Below are 19,900 nucleotides of genomic sequence, written 5' to 3'. Positions count from 1 at the left end.
AGTCATTAGGAAGTAGACAAACTATTACAATCATTATGACCACGTTAATGATGATATATTTAATAGTGTCACAAAACGATGATATACATTTTGTAGCTCTCATGAAAGGACTTGAAATAGCTGGTTCTGTAAATGAACAAAAAGTAATTTCAGATTGTATTGGGATTCCTCAATCAGACTGAGGATTGTTATTTTTTATGAGCACATAATTATATTAAAGGCTAAAAGTACAACACAAACAAGAGAAATTGTAAACCAGAAAATTCCATAATTTTTTTCAATATCTTCATCACTGATTCATGTTTTTTTAATAAGGTTGATAAGTCTTGAGTAGGAAACTGAGAGAAACTATTCACTATTGGTTTCCTGAGTTTACAAGATTATATTGCAGTTACTATTTTATTTAATAGTATGTTATAATATATCAGTGGTACTTATTTTTGTGCTGCAGTTCTCATGTTTACTGCTGCTTTTTTGTTACTGTTTGTAACATGGCCTACTTATTTTTACTTCATAGGCATATCATACAAATCAATTCATGTGGGAAAAATGTGAATGATAATATATGACATGTTCAGAATTTGGTAACTTTGCAATGAATTCCTAAGTCAGTCTTGTCGCCTGCAGAGGCAGTTTTGTGAGTCCTGCACTCTTTCATTTTCATACCACATCAACAGAGAAGCACAGAGTTTAGTTTCATGTAAAAACAAGAATATATAAAACTAGGTCTTAAAAGTTTTAATAAATTATTAGAAATACACTAAAGTAAGTTTAGCCAATTGGTGCAAGAATTGCTGTCAGACAAGTCGTATTTCTTTTATGAGTGTGCAGTGTATCCAGTCTGCAGATAAACCATGTTGGTTATGACAGCAAACATGAGTCAAGATGTTCTAGCTCAGATACTATGTGATGTGGATGTGATTGCATTGGTTCCGAAGCTAACTCAAGCCAGTAAGTCTTGGCAGAAGTGACATGGTTTTGCTGAGGTTTTTCTGCATTGTGCATCTGGAGCAGGGGGTGGAAGTGCCGGAGAGTGGAACACAGAATCAGCTTGGGTCTGTTAGGCCAGTAACTTGAACCCAGCACTGGCCTTGCTGGGTATGGGATAAGGTCTCAAAATCATTTGGGTATGACTGTGTGGCATTTTCAAAAAATATCCTGATCTACTAAGATTTTCAGTTATCCAGTGAAAGTTAAGTATATTTGTTGATTTTTAGAACTGTCTCTGTATTTGAAAGCAAGATGCTCAGTTGGATTCAAATCTCCTTTTTAGGATTTATTTACTGACATGGACTCAGACCATACCTGAGCAGTTTGTCTTCTTGCAATCCTCTTGAACCTCAGACTGCCACTTGTCTCTTCAAAAGTTTAGCTTCTAACCCTTCAATGAGTACTAAGTTGTATTATAAAGAACTTCTGAGTTGAAAAATGGAAGAAGACAAAGTTTATGATTCTTTAAAAAATATTTAGTAGAAATACTTGTCAGCTATGCAATGCTAATCAGTGTCTGTGCCATATCATATGTTAATTGGAATTGTTGAAACAGGAGGCCTTCTGGCACTTTAACGTCACCTACTTTCTCACTGCTTTGGGACATTTTTCCAGGAATTTTAGACATCCAGAAATCCTGTATGAATGACTGCCATAAATGTGCAGATAGTATACTGTGATATTCATGCAGTAGGTCCATTGCAAAAACATGAAATTGGAACTACTTTGTATGAGTAAACTGTACATCATGCTCAGCACTCTTTTCATGTTTCAGGTGCACTAGACTTGATGTCAGCTTGGCGAATAAAAAGTAATAAAATGACTATTTTAATAACCCACTGATAAAAGTGACAGTGTAGTTTAAATGACTGTTAAGTCATGGAGAAATAGAAAAAAAAGTATTTATTTTCCTGATCAAATGCTTGTACTACTTCATAAGTTATTCCTAGGTGAATATTTTATGAGAAATATATTGCTGGTGAGCCCTTACAATATTCTTTAATCATAAAATATTTAAAAGCTAAAGCTAATAAAGAAAAGTGTGTGGGGGGGTGTTTGTTTGATTGGTTTGTTCGTGTTTGTTTCATTTTTCATGGATTGTCTTTCTTGTTATGGGTTGCTATCTGTAGCCAGAGAAGACTGACAACCAGTTTGCTTTTTTGATCATTGGATGTAAGTGACTAAATTACCTAGCACGAATAAGATATTTAAAAACTGTCGATAAAATTAGTGCTATGGTACTAAGAAGACTTCTTTTCATTGCTGTTCTTGCAGGTCTTTTGACCTGAAGTCAGGTTAAAGCAAAAGTGAATATTAAATGTGCTCAAGCTATTTTGTGTGCTTCAATGTGGAAGCAGATAGTCCTTATTGTGGCTAAAAGTGAAGTGTGTGTGACTGTCACTGAAACTTCTCTCAAAAATATGGTGTGTAACTGGAAGTAAAAGGATTCCTTGTAATTCATCCCTTTGGCAAGCCATGCAGTGATCTGAACTGTATCACTTTTAATTGGAATGTACAATTTCAAGGCTTTTTCCAGCTGTTCTTCTTTGTAGAGTCACCAGAAAGAAAGCCATTCTCTGATAAACTGGGAAATTTAAAAGACACTTTTTTAGTTAAATGCACATGCTGGTATGGTTAGATAAAGCTAAAATAATGAGACTTAGAAACCAATTTTACTGCCTTCATGTTCAGGATTCTTCTGTATTCAGGTTTTTCATATAATTTTGGACATAATAGGAAAATATTTCTGGAACTGAACACAAGGCTTTTAAAAAAATCCTGCAGCTCAAAATCTCATTAAAAATATTTTGCAGAGTATAATGGCTTCTTCTTTAAAGGCACTGGGGGGAGTAAGGGAATTGAATGTCTGGTAATGCAACTAATGTGAAAATTACTATGATATTGGTGAACTGAAATAATAAACATCAGTGTAATAATTTCAGGAATTGAGAATACAGCAATACTGAAATCTTGTCCATCTATTTTCTTCAACAAATTTTAATCTATGAGAAAAAGTTCTGATTTCCCTTAACACTGAGAACACTGGAAGAAGGTGAGTGAGAACAAGAGAAAGGAGTTGAACATATGTTGTTACAGTTCTTTGCTGTTGAGTATTATTTTTCAGGAAGCACAGATCACTCCTAGTACTCACTTCCACCATTTCTGAAAGAGCAATTGCATTGAAAATGCTAGGATTTTTATTTAATCTTAAGATTAAAATATTATTTGCAACTGTAAATTCTGGAAACCTTTTAACATGTAAGCAGAAAACCCCTCATAACCATATGGCTATAGACCTGAGGATATAAGAAAAACGCCATGTTTTGATCAAGTGTGCTGTAAACCAGAACTGCTATTTTTCTTGGCTTCCTGGTAGCCGTATGTTAGTTTCCTGTTTTCAAAATGTCTTTTGCTTAACACATGCAGATAATGTAGGAAACATCATTGTATGTTATGACTTTCATGCGTCCTCATGTTTTTGTTGGGTTTGTTTGCTTGTTTCTGTTTGTTTCTTTCCTGTTGTATGATGCTTTCAGGTTTAAAGCACAGTTTTAAACACTTGTGAGCAGTGCAGTATGGGAGCCCCTTATTTTTTTGTAATAAAGTTCGAAACCGCACTTCAGCAAGAGGCAACAGAAAAGGGGAACTCCACATTAAAATTATATATAGTGACAATCTGTTGTTATGGCTGTCATAATGTTAACCTTAAACAGAAACACTAATCCTTTTAAAATAAGGATAGGAATACAGTGTAACTATTTCTAGTTCAGCTTTCTCACTTTTCCCTGCCATTCATCATTTTGCTCTTTGTCAAAGTAATTATATTATTTGCATTTGGATCACTCTTCATATACTTCTGCAGTAGGTGCTACAACAAAAGTCTTTTTGCTTTTAATGGCAATTTTTAATTTTATGCTTGAAAGGGAAAATATGTAAAATTTGCTGTTAGCAGAAATAAGGAAATGTAGCAACATACAATATATTAAAATGCATTGTGTACGTTAAGACTGAAATATGTACAAATGGGACTGTAAATGACCGAGTAGACAGATTTAAAAAAAACCCCACAAATTCTTAAACAACAAACCATTAGCATACTTAGGCTACTACTTAAAACTATCACATTTATATTTCTGTGTCTCTAAGAAGCATGCCTGATGTTCCATCATTGGTGAGAGGGAATGGTAAACTCTTTTAACAGGTTGATGGCACTGAATTGTGTGAGGTTTTCACTCTGCTGCTTGGGGAGCTGATTAGTCGAAACAAGTAATAGCCACCTCAAGGCTCACTTGGGCTACCAAGCTTATCCCCACCGTGGTCCATCAGCAAGACATCATAGTGTTTATAACGTATTCTTCTGCCTTCTTTGAAATTATTTCCTAAAAATTTTGTTCTCGTATCATTTTTCTGAGCCTGATAGGTAACGGTGTTTGAAAGTTGAGCCAGTGATGTGTATGCTGCCTGGAGATAGCTGCTCCAGGCGTCTATAATTTGTTTAAAATGATTGGGTGGGGAAATTCTGAAGTAATCTTGAGAGAATGTGTGTCGCCTTGGAGGTAATGCTCTAGTGCACTAGAGTAGTAGGTTTATTGTTCCTGTGGCTGATGGTAAGTTGAGTATATCATCAGGCTACTGACTTGTATGCCTATCTGAGAAGAAAATGCATTGCTATAAGCCTGGAAAGAAAGTTATCAGCTCAGTAGGAAAGAATTCCACTGCAGAAAGGTGAGCAAAGAGTAGGAAAAGACATTAGTAAATGAGCAACATGTATTGGCAGGGACAATGAATGCATTCTGTAGAATGTCAGACTAAAATGAAAGGCTTTAAAAATAAATCGCTGTTTGCCTCCTGCAGAATAGCTCTGTTGGAAATTTGAAGTACTTTGTAGTTTATCTTAATTTGGAAGCATTACTAGGTTTTGACTGTGGGAGATAAAAAAAGGCAAAAAATCCCCAGCATCTGTACCTGAATGTTACCTGTTTTCTTTGTTGTCAATGCTTTGCTTGTGCTGTGAGAAAAATAAATTAAAAATAAGACATTTGATCATTATTCTGAGTGGTGGAAGTGCAGGTGATAACCACATTATGTATAATTTCTGAAATGTGACTGTCAGTTTGCTGCTTCTCATCACATGAGCTGTTGTGGAGATGGCTATTTCCTTTACTACAACAGAATAGCCAACAAAATTGGATTAAAAAGGTATTATTGATATATTGTGAAAAAAGCATTGCTACTCTTGGGTAGAAGTAGTAAATTTTAGAGTTTATCTAGCAATGTTTTAGAATCCCGGATGGCTTTGAAAAATTGTATTTAGAGTTTCAATGGTTTTAACTGTGTCAGTTATTCACAACAGGTGCATGCTTTTGCTCCTGTACCCCAAATGTTTCATAAACAAAGCCAACATGAAATTAATTAAGCATTAGATACAACAGCATAAACTTAAACTAAGACTACTCTAAAACATGCAGTATACATTACTGATTGTAATTGCCGTTGGAAGAAAAAGGAATAAGGCACCTCAATTTTAGAGAAGCTACAGGCTAATTTGGATACCATTTATTAAAGGTGATAAGTCATTACTAGAATTTTTCAAGTTTCAATACACTTGACTATTAAATATAAATTTATGAATTCATTTCCCAGTGTTATTATTATGTGCTGAAGAATCTTGGTGTGTGATGTGTTCATGACTAATTGTAATAGTTTTAAGAAGAAAAAGATCAACAGCGTAATGAACCAGTTTTTGATTGTTAAAGTAGTATATTCTTAAATGCTTGAATGAGAGTTATGAAAAGATGAGGGCTTAAGTCTCATTAAAAATCATTAAAATATCTGTCTATATGAGCAGGTATGAATATTATAAGAAAAAAGACAACCTTTCTTTAAGGTTTAAAGAAGCAATTATTGGAAACAATTGAAAAGTACAATTTAAATTTTCTGGCTGCTTCAGCATGTTCCTTACTAAGTTTTCATAAGGAGAACTCTGTGTGTATTAGAGTCAGTTTTACAGATGTGTAAGTAGTCTCTAGTTGGCACTCTGTTTCTGCCTTAATAGCCAAGCCAATAGATACAATTAAGCAGGCCTGTCTTCTATTGCCTTCACAATTTAGTGCCGTTTTGCTAGCTCAGTAGTGAGCTGTGCTGTGTTTGTAGTACGTGAAGGTAGGTTGGTCAGAAGCTGCAGGGAGTCAGTGGTAGGTGGGGAGTTTAAATTTACATCTCCTAGTTCCTTGATCTCTAGCAGTGATGAATACATCATCTATAGGCAGAACTTTCAAAGGAAGTATGGCAAAATAAAATATTTTAATACTATGTATTGGGTGCTTTATCTCTCACTTTCTTAACCCTTACCTTGCATATTAATACTGGTGAATAGATATAAACAGACAGTTACAAGTAGCAGGGTAGTTTTTTAAGTTTCTTGTTTGCCCAGACAACTTCTTTAGCATACCTTGCAGTGGAAACTATAAATTGCAGGTTTTTCACTACAGTCTATGTTTGACCTTTAAGTAGGGGTTAAATTACAGTTAAATCACTAGCTATAATCTGCCCTTTGAATATGTAATCTCAAACTGACCATGCAGCAGGTGATCTAGCCAAGGAATCCTACTTGGAATGTCCTTGTTCTGAGATGGATTTATTTATTTCCTTTCCTCACTGAATAGATAAAACCATGTAATGATTTGACGGGGTTTGATCTAGAACTAGTAGAATGGCTATAGAACTGAAAGAATGAATGAATCAAATAGTCCTTTAGCATAGAGAAAGCAACACATTTACCCCAAGTAAATAGCTCTGTGATGTTTAATTTGGTTATTAGCAGGTTCTAGGTTGGTTGATAAAACCAAATCAATTCAAGTCCTTTGAGGTAGATTTTGAAAAGTGTTCACGTGATATGGATAGATACCCAGTTATACTATTTATCTGGTTGGATAGTTTGCACAAAAAGCAGGCTTGTTTTGCAGCATAGCAATGCTGTGTATGAATAATGCATGCTTTTTTTTCAGATGAGGTTTTTGACAGAATTCAGATAATACATTTGGCATTGAGATTTCAGTTGTACAGTATACATATGAAGAATTTCATATTCTGAAATGACAGGTTTTTTCTGTACTTCATTAAAAAGAGGACATCTCTATCTTCACTTATCTTAAAACATTTTAATAACTGAGACTACCAATTAGGTTTTATAGGATTTGATTTTTGTACTAAGACCTTATCAAAAGCTTCTAATAAGGTGCTTTCTGCTGAGTTAATGATATGTTTTAGATGTCATTTCTTATACCTATCTTCTATAGAAATATTCAGACAGTGTGATTGTAATAATCAAGGTTCAATCAAACCATACTTAGTATGACAAATATTGCATGAGATTGTAATGCAGGTATTCGTGATCTTGATAAAGGGCTTAATTTGACTCCTAGCAGAGAGCCACTATTGATTTTTGTATCAGAATGCAAAATAGTTCTTATTTGTCATGTACGAAGGAAATTGCTTCTTAATTAAAACTAAATAAAATACTCTGAGGTTTTATGCAGTAATACAAAAAGTATCACGTTGTGTTGAAAATGTGTTCTTACACGGGTCTGTAAAGGTTCAGTTAGCAATTATTCTTAACAAACTAAAACACTTCCTAAACAGCTGCTTAAAACATCATTTGTATCCTTCCTGGAATGTTTGTAGATTTACTGTACCCCAAAGCTCACTTGTTGTTTTTCCCTCCCCCAAAGCAAATGTCAAAGAAATATTTGAACAAACTATTATTCATCTTCAAATCCCCTTCAACTGGGACTGTGAGTTCATTCGACTGCATTTTGGACATAACAGGAAGAAGCATCTTAACTATTCAGAATTCAGTCAGTTTCTTCAGGTTAGTTATTAACCTTCTTCCAAAGTAGAATTGAAATTAATTTTCATTTCTAATAATACACTGATTTCATTATAAATTTGGAGCTTATTCTGGTGTTTCTCCATACCAGTTCTGTAAGCAGTGTGTACTCATTGTGGCTTAACTTGAATACCGTCCTATAAAAGAATGGGACTAAATACACTGTTTATGAAATTGACCATTTGACTGATTGTTGTTAAACTGGATTGAGGGTCTGCTTTTTCTGTCATGGAAATTTAATAGTAAAACTAACCTCTGCCAGAGAAAGATAGCATCCTACATATAGCCAGTTGTTATTAACCATATAACCTCCCATATAAATGTTTTTGCTTCTTTAACATTTCTTTTAGTATTTATCCTAGTACTTACCCTTTTTTTTCTCTCACTGGCATGATTGGGAGTTTGATCTTAAATGCAGCCAACTTTGCAGGAGGCGTATCTGAGATGGTGCGGAAGCACCCTCTAGGGACCAGGCTTTAAAGGATTTCACTTAGAACTGGACTTTGTGCTAAGTCAAAAAGTTACAGTAAAAATATAAAATGAATTGAACATTATACTAGAAGGAATTAAAGGAAGACATCAGTTATAAAGGAAGAAAGGAGAGTAGGAGAAATGTACATTATAATTCATGAGAAAGGAGTTTGCAGAATTGTTGGTAGTTGCACTGAATTCCATAAATTGACATGCTGTTATATATAACTTACAGTTTTCTGCCTAATGGACCTGAAGAAAAATAGATTATGCACTTCCAGAGCTAGCCTTTGGTACAAAATAGTTTTGTACATAATGTCTTAAAAGTAGTGAGTGATAGATGTGCTTTAATATTATCTGTCATTATTGTCCAGGGTAAAAATAGATCATAGAATCATAGGATAGTTTGGGTTGGAAGAGACCTTTAAAGGTCATCTCATTCAACCCTCTTGCAATGAGAAGGGACATCTTCAACAAGATCAGGTTGCTCAGAGCCCTGTCCAGCCTGACCTTAAATGTTTCCAGGGATGAAGCATCTTAACCTCTCTGGGCAACCTTTTCCAGTGTTTTACCACCCTCACTGTAAAAAATTTCTTCCTTATATCTGGTCTGAATCTACTCTCTTTTAGTTTAAAACCATTACGTCTTGTACTAGTTAGAAGTCTGTTCCTATCTTTCCTGTAAGCGCTCTTTCAGAACTGAAAGGTCTCAATAGCGTCTTCCCAGAGCCTTCTCTTCTCCAGGCTGAAAAAGCCCAGCTCTCTCAGCCTGTTTGCCTAGGAGAGGTGCTCCAACCCTTTGATAACTTTTGTGGCCCTCCTCTGGACTCACTCCAGCAGGTCCATGTCTTTCCTTTACTGACCTGTATCTGGATCTAGAGCAGATTCTAGAAAAACATGTCTTAACTAAATAGGATCTGAAGTCTGTATTGTAAATTGAGATACTGGAGTTTGGCACAGACTTTAAAGGCTGCAGTATAACTTGATGTTACTTTCAAGGAATAAACTGTGATCTGCCTTTGATACTATGTATTTTAAGTGATCCCAGGCACAGATTTGGAATACTGGGCAGAAAAAGCCGGATTGCTTTTTTGTGTGGAACTTAACCCAGAACAAAGTGATAAATATCTGTTTTGATTTTGTTTATTGTTCCAAGATACTGTTATGTAAGATACAGTAACCTTTTACTGTCTTCATATATTAAAAACCCTTAGTAGGGAAGGGTAGTATGGGCTGTAGTAATATCAATATGTACACAAGTTGGATATTGTTGTCCCTCATTTTAGATTAGGTTATGTTTCTTGTTTCTTATTTGTCTTGTGGGGTTTGGACTTGGATCATAGCAGGCTTGTTGCACCCTGATCTAGAAAACCTTGATCTTGAGGTTATAGCAGTTGAGAAATTACTGTGAAGGTGATACAAGCTGGATAGTTTGCCCTCTTCTTATTGTCTGTCAGTACATGGTTATTATTTTTGCTGCTTCTGAAAGTCTGAATGACAGCTGAATGTGCTTTATGTTTGCTTGAATAGAAGGAAACAACTTTTTCTGGACATAGAATTTACAACCATCATTATTATCTTGAGGTTAGGTTACTGCAATGTGCTTTATATGAAGGTTTTTACAGATTGTATAGGAGTTTTAAATTGCCTGAAATGAGTGACCATTTCTGACATTATGGGAAGTAGCTGTTGGGGGCACTCTAAATCTGCATTATATAATTTTCACTGTCCTCCTGTTTATTTTCAAGTACTTTTCAATGAGTTAGTTTATAGTAGCCCAGTCATATTTCATCTTGGATATGTAGGAGATCAGTTCACTTCGGGTCTTTTAAGATCAATATCAGATGTTTCCCTAGCAGTTAAGTATTTAATAAAAGAATAGATAGCAGACAGGACATGGATATATGAAGTTTATTTCTCAAATCACTTAGAGAAAGTGTATATTTCCTTACAGTTCAGTTGGGGCTTTTCCTTGACAGAGGAATGAATTTGTGGTTAAACTCAGTATGCAGACTTCTCGTTTTGCTTGAGCTGGCATTTAAGTTTAAACTGCAGTTGTGCTGTGGTCTACATGCATGGACATACTGAGGCATGCTGTAAGAATCTGAAATAAGTGAGATTTTTGTGAACAGCTAAGGTATAGAACTTGGTTCTAATCTGCTGTTTCTGAATGTTCATTCTAGGAGCTGCAGTTAGAACATGCAAGACAAGCCTTCGTATTGAAGGACAAAAATAAAAGTGGTATGATTACTGGGTTGGACTTCAGTGACATCATGGTTACCCTTCGCTCACATATGCTTACTCCATTTGTGGAAGAAAATTTGGTTTCAGTAAGTGTAAATAAAAGTGCCTTGAATTCGGCATTTAATAGCTGTGATGTTTTAAAATGTTACTGCTTCTATCCCACTTTATCTTCTCCTACCTGTTTATCACTATGTTGGTGCTAGAGATTATCACCATCATAATAGAGTGGACAGGGTGAAACACAGCAGCATTCCGTGGCTGCAGTAGTGGAAAATTTTGACAGTCTGGTTTACATGTTGGAAACAGTTTGAGTTAGTCTACTAGACTTTTCACTAAATCAGGGCAAACTGTACTTGGCACAGAAAGAACATTCGTTTAGAACAAAAGCATCTGATTTTTATATTTCAACATATGGCATCTCAAAAGGTGGAGACTAATTTCAGTTTTGTCTTTTTATGTATCCTTACATTCTTTTTCAGATCAGAATTCATAAAATCAGTGTGTAGATTCTAGAGGTAGAATGGTTACAGCTGTGATAGTTTGGCAAGATCTGTAGGTAAAGTAATGATGTAAAAGTTATAAACTAACAGTATATAGTATTAAAAGTATGTAAGACTGAAAGTTATAAAAATACAGAGGAATATCTTTTTATCTTACTATTTTACCTATAAATCTTGTGTTGTATAACTAATAGAACATACCATCTTGTGTAAAAATTATAGTATCTACTAACTTTGGACTTCGAAATAGTCACTGCTGTATGTGATGCAAGAAGTCAGTTAGTGCCTTTATCTGAAGTAGCATTTACATTCATTTGTCTATTAGGAATAGAGTATTAGAAAAATAGTGGTACGTTTAGTATGTATATCAGATACATTGAATAATTATCTACTTAAATGATTATTTCCTGATTGTTTCCTAATGTTTTTACCCAAAAAGTAGTATCCTGTCTAACAATTCTGCCCTAATGTTTTTATCAAAAATATCTTACAATTGCAGGAATGGAAAGAGATCTTTAATTCTTCCCTTATTTTTAAAGGTAGCTGGTGGAACCATTTCACATCAGGTCAGCTTCTCCTATTTCAATGCATTTAATGCCCTTTTGAATAACATGGATATTGTTAGGAAAATCTACAGTAATGTAGCAGGTACAAGAAAAGATATTGAAGTCACAAAAGGTAAAGTATGTTTCCTACATTTTATTAGTGTTTTAGTTCTGTCCAATTTGTAATCTGGTATTGCACATGAGTTAAGGCAAGTTGGAAGCTGCAGTAGTATGCAAGGTTAGGGCTACTATGAAAAGTGTTTAAAAAGTGATTTTCATCCTCACAGATTAGTAATAATTTTTAGTGAGCTCATTGATGAGAAGAATTGGGATTCTGGCACAAGCCTTGTGGGCCTTATTAGTTTGAATGATTAACTTCAAGTCAGTATGTTGTTGAGAATTTTACCACTCATTGAAAAATTCCTGGAAAGGGATACATGGTTGCTTAGAAATAGAAAGGAAATGTGATAGAATAGGTTAAGTTTGAAAATCCATCATCAGTAATCCCCATGTTGTTTTAGCTCTAGTTACTTTATTCATGATTAAATCTTTTTTAGAAAAATTGTAATTATTCATGAATTCTTAGTGCTTACTTGCCTGAGTGGTTTTATATATAGTTTATGTATGTTAGGACATAGGTAATCTGTGTGTATATGAAAAGTTGCCATATTTCAGTCTTGCTGCAGGCATGAGTGGATTGCTTTCGCAGTCATTTTATGACAGATTTTATCACTGATTTTGTTACCTGTATGGATGGGACCAGCCAAGCCTGTGTGTGGTAAAAAGCATGCCAAGTTTCTTTTTTTTTTTTCTCCCTGTTCTTTGTTTGGGTTATGTTCATATGCTCTGCATACCTTTGTCCCTAAAGGAAAACATAACATGCGTGTCCTCCTTCTCCAAATTGTGCTAACAAATTGCCTAGCAAGGTTTTTTGGTGCAGATGCATAGATACATCTTGCTTGGATTGTGTTGTGGAAAAAAAGGAAGTGTGTTTTTACTGCTCAGACTTGTTTACTGCAGCTTGCCAATTATGTCATGAACGTGTCATATAATTTGGCTAGATGAACACCTAGGCTTGGGGTCGTTCAGAGCTAGCAGAGAGAGAAATCTGGACATGATGGCAATAGATGAGTCAGTTGCCCTTAAAACTGTGAATAATGGGCCATTATTCTGTTCTGTTCTGTTTCACAGAACTTAAGAAGCAACAGTCACAAGTTCTGGGTGTGGTTTTATTAAGCTTGCTAATAAGAGGATTTTTTGTTGACTTTGATGAATTCTTACCATAAATTGCAGTTGTGGAGTCAGACTTGCTTTGTGTTGTAAAGGCCTTTTTCAAGATAGATGTTCTCCTGAAGATATATTTTTCCCTTTGCATAATGGATTTTGCTTCTTGGTGATAGATTTCATTTTGATGGTATTGAAGTTATTTGCGAGCATTTAAAGAGGAAATTTGTCAAATAACACAATTATTTTATTTCTCTTTCTCTTTTGAATCCAGAGGAATTTACCCACTCTGCAATCCACTTTGCACAAATTACACCACTGGAAGTAGATATTCTCTACCAACTTGCTGATTTATACAGTGTTACTGGGTAACATAATTAATATTAGCATTTTACAATAATTTTGTTGTTTTCTGTGTGAAAGCTACTAATTTTCACCTTCATTTTGAAAAGTTTTGTGTTCCATTGTATTTCATTACCAGTAATTTATTCAATATAAACTCATTTTGATGCATCCATGGGTTTTGTAAGTGAATTGTGTATATCAAACACGATTATTAGTTGTCATATTATAGGCAAACATTTAAAATAGCAAAATACATTACAGTAGTCCAAAAAGACTACAGTACACTGGTATTATTAACTCTAAGTATTGGTGATGGTTTGCATGGGTCTTTAACATAGGTGAAATTGTAGGTAGGAATACATAGAAATAGGTTAATTTGTGTAGTATATCCCTTGTTCCTAATTATCAAGAACTTGCTTCTGAATAATCCAGGCTCCCTTTATTTCCACTTGCAAGCTATGAGAATGCCCTTCTAATTCCAAGCATTCTTTACTGCAGTATAGCAGACTTCTTAGATGTGGATTCAACCGTGACAAGTGGGTTTTTTTAAACTCAAGATGTATTCTGTGGGATGTGGCCAGGAATGCGGTATTTACTGTGTTTGGTGTTTTATCTACCAGTAATTTGTTTTTCTCTGTCCTTTGTAAAGGCGCCTAACTATGGCAGATATAGAGAGAATAGCACCACTGGCTGAAGGTGCATTACCTTACAACTTGGCAGAACTCCAGAGGCAGGTAGGTAGAAAAAGAATAAAATTGTTAAAGTTAAGTGAATGTTTACATATACTTGCATATGAAAAATAAGAATAATACTCTTTCGATAGGTTCCTGATAACTGAAACATGCTGTGTGTATTGCTATTAGGATAGAATTTGGGCAGGCTGTTGAGTATGCATCTAAACAAGGTATTAGATGTCAGATTGGCCTGATGTGCGTCAGGGTAATCTATAGCACAAATACAGGCTGGGCGGATAATGGACTGAGGGCAGCCCTGAGAAGAAAGTCTTGGGAGTTGGTTGACCTTGAAACAGTTACAAGCAGATTCAGAAAGGAAGGCATATATACATGGTGAATTACATGGTTGTATAATCAAAAAATTACATAGTCTGGTTGCACATAGGTGTTTTTTATGCAAAACAAACCAAAAAGTACGATCTGATCTTAAAAGTTTCTGATGAGCAATCTTTTGTTTATTTTTGCTGTTAGAATTTAATGAGAAATTTTAATTCCACAGAGCTCTACATTCTGGGGTAAGGTTTACAAGAAAATACAATTATATTCATCTGAACCAGTGCATTTTGCTCCAAGGATGTCTCCACATCCCTTTTCCCCCTGTAGTATACAAAGGGAAGATTCTTAAGATCTTGTATGAGCATATCTCATGGTTCTGACTAAATACATCTTCGTGTACTCAGTAGATAAATGTAATTTTTCATCCTGAAGATTCTCACTTTATTACAATGTCTGAACAGTAGTTCAATTCTCTCTTTCAGTCTGTGTTAAGAGTTTATGGGGTGCCTATCAAAACATCCAAGGGCCCTGATTCCCAAGTGGGCATTATTCTGGTTTGGGCTGGGTTCTGCTCCGAGCTGCCCACACCTTGCTTGGTACACAGGCAGCTGGGCTTCTTAGGAATCAGTTGCTGAACGGCCATATCTTGCAGCTCAGCATTTATGGCAATCTGATACTGGTGATGAGTCGTGTTAAAATGCTGCTCCCGAATTGCAGTGATTCAGCAACTGATTCGCAAGTAGCTCAGCCATCTGGGCTGTTGGGGCAGGAGGACATGCAGCTGGCAGCAATACCTTTGTCAGCCATTCCAAGCTACGCTGTTTCCCATAAAGGTTCAGATTCACTATCCTGGTGATGCCAGCGACAGTACTGCTGCAGAGTGGCCTGAAATAAAGTAGCAGTTTAGTGACAAAAGTCACCCATGCCTTATTACCCACATGAATGTCCTGTATTTTCCAGTGGATGGGGGGTCCCAAGAGTCTATCTGAAAATAAAAGCTTGTGTTTATAAAACTTTTTATTTCTCAGCTCAATTCTTATGCATATTGCAGAGGTTCTTTTAAGCAGTTATATCCACTACAAAATCTAGGATATGTATTAATGACAGGAAAATCTTGAAAGTTCAACTGCTATGATTGAAAAATTGTCCTATATGGAATATAGCAAGTCTTCCATACATGGGACTGAGTGTATTTTGGTTACTGTTATTACAGGTGGATTTGATCATTCAGTTCTCTTTCAAACAAATTGGTCTGAAACGCAGTATCTGGTCTGTTCTTAATGTTACGCTCTATTGTCCTTAGGCGATTAGGCATGTAAGGCAATGAAATAAGTGTTCAAAACCCACTTAGTGGTAACAGTCTTCCTATGGACTCCTGATGACAAGAATGATGGAATGGATTGACACAGAAATTTGTATCCGTTTATCCAGACTAATGAGAAATACTTTTGATAAAGTTTTGTAATTACATCCCTAACTGCCAACTTTGGTTTTAATCAGTGTCTTTGTATTCATCTTTATGAATAGACAAAATACTGACTTGTTTTATTTTACACTTCAGAATTACCTTTGTAACTTGGCATTGTTGTAAAATGAGCTCACTGATAAAAGTTTCACTCATCAATAGAACAGAATATACTCTTTTCACACTCCTGGAGTAAGACATTGTATTTTCATCCTAGTCTACATTCTGTGTTAATAGAGGACAACAAAAAGCAAAGTAATTTCATTTTCTTTTATTTTTAAGGACCAGTCTTTTAATAGACCTTTTCCTAAGTGAACCTTATATTACCTTATTTAATTGTATTGATAAAATGAAAGATATCCCTTCCTGGAAGAGGGAATATCATCTCAGAGAGGTCCAGCTGTCCCTGAAAAATGAAACCAAGTCTGTAATCACTTGTGTATGATTTTAAAATTCCTTCTTAAAGGAAAATCTACATTTTTACATGAAGTAATTCTATGTAGGTTTGCTGGAAATGGAAATTAGCCTGCTTTCAACCATGTTTATTTTGTTGTCAATTTTTTTCATTGTGTGAGATTTTCTTAAAGCCTAGCAGCTGAATATCCTACGGGGATGACAGCTACAGTAATTTTCTGTTTATAAATATTCATGATTTGAAAGCTATAGCATTAATTACATTCATTTACATATCCATCTGAACACACAAGTAAACTGCAAACTTTGTGAACACTTATTTAATAATATAAAAGTGACATTTCCTTCAGAGAGAGTTTGATTTTTAACATCCAAAGACGTATTCAATAAGATTAATGTCTGAATGTGATGATTCTGTGGTTGAATTTTGATGAGAACTGTGTGGAGCTTAGGAAAAGAATAATCTTAAAACAGCTAAAAAGAAGCAGGTGTGCTATAGCAGGAGAAAATTTTTGTGTAAGCCACTTTTAAGCCTTTGTGGGATATTATTATTGCGTGTGTCTTATTTACATCAATCAAAAGATATGTCTCTGTATTTTAGGATTTTTTGTGTGCGTGTATGGTTATTTTGGTTTTATTGTGAACTTTTTTTTTTCTAGATAGAAAAATTTAGTATTTTGAGAATAGTGAGGACATTCATCAGATTTATTGCTTCTGATTGCTTGTAAAGGCAATACATTTGATTTAAGCTTTTATATGCTGGTCCTCATATGTGCACTTTATCATTTTGGTGCTACCTAGAATTTCTCAGTTCTTCTCTGTTAAGCTGTGTTGTTGGGAGAGGAAAGTGTCATGTGGAAGCAAATGATGTTAGCTGTATTTTTTCTTCTGTGGAAAAACTGTATAAAATATAATTAATGGTTTTTATCACATGTAATGATCACAGGTAATGACAGGTAAAGATCTCATCTTTGTCTTATGGGCTTTTGTGCTACGTTTTGTACATACAGTGTAACATTATGTGATAAAGGCAGGTTTTTGCACATCCAGTGTAATATCAGTCCAAACAGAGTAGCTTACACTGAGGTACCTGCTGTCTTTCTGTGGGTATTTCACTTTTCAGAGCTTCAGTAACTTGAACTTAACTTAGTTAACTCAGCAAGGCTACTTAACTGTGAAATGTACATGTGATAATCTTTGTGAAGAGTTCATAGTGTGCATCAGAGCAAAGCTTTCCGTAGCAGTTTGTGGTCTGTATGTATTCCAGCTGTGCTGTCAGGAGCGCATCTGCTAATGGCGCAGGGTGCTTTTAAGAAAAACAGGTTTGTTTTGAGGAGTTGGGCTTTAGTATCTGCTTTAATATGGAATTTAACAGTTAATATCTTGGCCAGTAATATAGCCTAGACAAGTTATACTGCATAACAAATTCTTTTCTTATCCCCTTGTTTGTGTTTGGAAGAAAATTTGGCCCATGTTCCATACTCTGTAGTGCAAATTTGTGAACACTTACATCTTGCTTATCAGTTACCTTTTTTCTAATAACCATCTAATAATGTGAGTCTCTGCAAATATTTCCTTTGCAGGCCTATATTTAATTAGAACACTAATACATTTATAGTAGTGTGTGTGATTGAAATGAGGGAGGTCATCATTGTGCCTGTAAATTAGCAACTGCCTGAAAAAGACTTGTGAAGAATACTCTGGGGAATAATTGACTTTTTGCTGTTTTGAAGACATGAAATGTCATGGTTTTGCTATGTATTAATGTATATGTAACCTTAAAATATATCCCATACTTGATAGCTGCTGTCTGTGAAATACTGAGTTCCTTTTGAGGTAATGAGTTTTATTTGAGCCAAAAGGGGGAGATAGATGCCACACAAACTCAAAAGCAACAGAATGGAAAGTAGCAAAGTTGATTTGAGTTTCTGTCTGCTTTTTCTTGACCAGAGTTGTTTTAGTTATACTAGGAATATATAAGGAAGGATAATTTCTGAAAGGAGTATTTGAAAAAAGTGCTTCATTTATTAGGCGTAATGGAAGTTATATAGTAACTATTTTTTTCCCTCCATAACATAAAGCTACCAATTTTTATCAGATTCTTTCTGTACCATTATAAAAGCCCATTCACAAGCATCTTTGTTTTCCCATACAGATTTTCAAGCGCTTTTTATGTCCTTTTTTTTTTTCTTCCCCCTCACACAGCAATCTTTTGGAGAGTTTGGCAGGCCTATCTGGCTCCAGGTAGCAGAGTCAGCTTACAGGTTCACTTTGGGCTCAGTTGCTGGAGGTGAGTAATATTTCCGTTTTCAAGTTTAGATTAGTTTAACACTGTCTTGCCAGAATACCCGGTCTCATCTACGATGCATTTCTTGGTTGTAAACATGAAGAATTGTAGGGTGGACCTGCTTCTGGCAGTATCTAGTATCTAGTATCTCTCCACAGTCCTCTGAAATTACACCAGTAATGAAATTCCTTACTAGTAGTTCAGATTGGTTTTCTTTGTTTTACACACCTTGTTTTAAGTAGCTGTAGTTCATTCTCTTTGAGACTTTTTTCTAGACTTTCAGTATTGTCCTTTCTTTCTTCCAAAATATCAGAGATCTTACCAGCTTATATATTCTTTGTATTTAAATAAATATTGTAGAAAATCATCATAAAAATAATATACTACACCACCAATGTTAGTGCAGAAACAATACTCAAATGTTTTCTTACAGCTGTTGGTGCGACTGCGGTATATCCCATAGACCTGGTGAAAACTCGTATGCAGAATCAGCGCTCCACTGGTTCAGTCGTAGGAGAGTTGATGTATAAAAACAGTTTTGACTGCTTTAAAAAGGTTTTGCGTTTTGAAGGCTTTTTTGGTCTTTACAGAGGTAAGTGAATAAAAAATAAATTATACCAAGTCAGGGATTTTCTGCCTCTTTTCTAATACCTCAGAACCTAGTTTCTTAGGGGAAAACCAGAAAACTTGATATCATATACAATTTTGCTTCTGTTTCATAAAACTCAATATGTATCTTCCCTTGAGCACTGTTCATCATAACGAATTGCTGGAAAAACTGGGCATATTTTTGTTACTGATTTGCTCTGTGCTGCTTAGGTTGTTTAAAGTCCTAATTTCTGAGATGTGAGTGTTGTGGACATGATTGTTATCTCACAAATTGAGGATTATAACTTTTGGCTGGGGGTAAATATCAGAGGGAGGTTAACATGTGAGGAATAAAGATCCATTTTACTGCAAATATTTTTTGTTAAGAGACAAAACACAGTAATTGTGAAATGTACCTGTCAACTGGATGCCAGTTCTTATGGCTCATATTTTTGCAGGTAGTGGGACTTGTTTTGTCCTGTGAACAAGAAATTGTGTCCTGCTGGTGTATTATGTTGCTCTATTTTACTTTAAAATATCAACAGTGGAACTCGTAAAAGTTGTGATAAAAAGAAAAAAGAAAACAACTAAAAGCCCCTCCTCTAAAATACAGGTTAAGAATTCAAAGCAACTGTAATCAGTTTTATCAGTTAGACTGAAAGATATATCTTGGTTGAGCTTAGAAGATTCTGAAAGGGTTTTTATCGCATCAGTAGGGTGACTTACATAGAAGGTCCATGCTAGTTAGTCCTCTGAAATCAGTATTTAGTTGAATGCTCTGTTTTTATTGTCATTTCACCTAAATAATGATGTGTGCAGTTATCATAAGGATCAATAAAGTATTTATTGATTGGCACATTTTTGTTTTTTAGTTGGAGAAAGTGACTTCTGTGATGGTCACAGCCTTTTTTTCTGCTTTGCAATGTGTT

The 19,900-nt window shown here is 35.1% G+C and overlaps 1 protein-coding gene across 5 annotated transcripts in view; it reads left to right on the top strand.

Annotated features, from left to right (window-relative positions):
- The window catches only part of SLC25A12 (solute carrier family 25 member 12), a 50,692-nt gene that overhangs the window by 12,314 nt on the left and 18,478 nt on the right, over positions 1-19,900 (top strand). For all 5 annotated transcript variants that reach the window (XM_080620271.1, XM_080620273.1, XM_080620274.1 and 2 more), the window contains 7 exons: positions 7,722-7,861; positions 10,533-10,679; positions 11,633-11,771; positions 13,137-13,230; positions 13,857-13,941; positions 18,302-18,386; positions 18,817-18,975. In XM_080620271.1, coding sequence (XP_080476397.1) covers positions 7,722-7,861; positions 10,533-10,679; positions 11,633-11,771; positions 13,137-13,230; positions 13,857-13,941; positions 18,302-18,386; positions 18,817-18,975 — 849 coding nt within the window. The remainder of the gene's footprint in view (positions 1-7,721; positions 7,862-10,532; positions 10,680-11,632; positions 11,772-13,136; positions 13,231-13,856; positions 13,942-18,301; positions 18,387-18,816; positions 18,976-19,900) is intronic.

The sequence above is a fragment of the Psittacula echo genome, assembly GCF_963264785.1.
Source record: "Psittacula echo genome assembly, chromosome: 6".
In the NCBI taxonomy this organism is placed as follows: Eukaryota; Metazoa; Chordata; class Aves; order Psittaciformes; family Psittacidae; genus Psittacula; species Psittacula echo.
The sequence above is the reverse complement of the archived record's forward strand: the minus strand, read 5'-3'. Positions and strand labels throughout refer to the sequence as shown.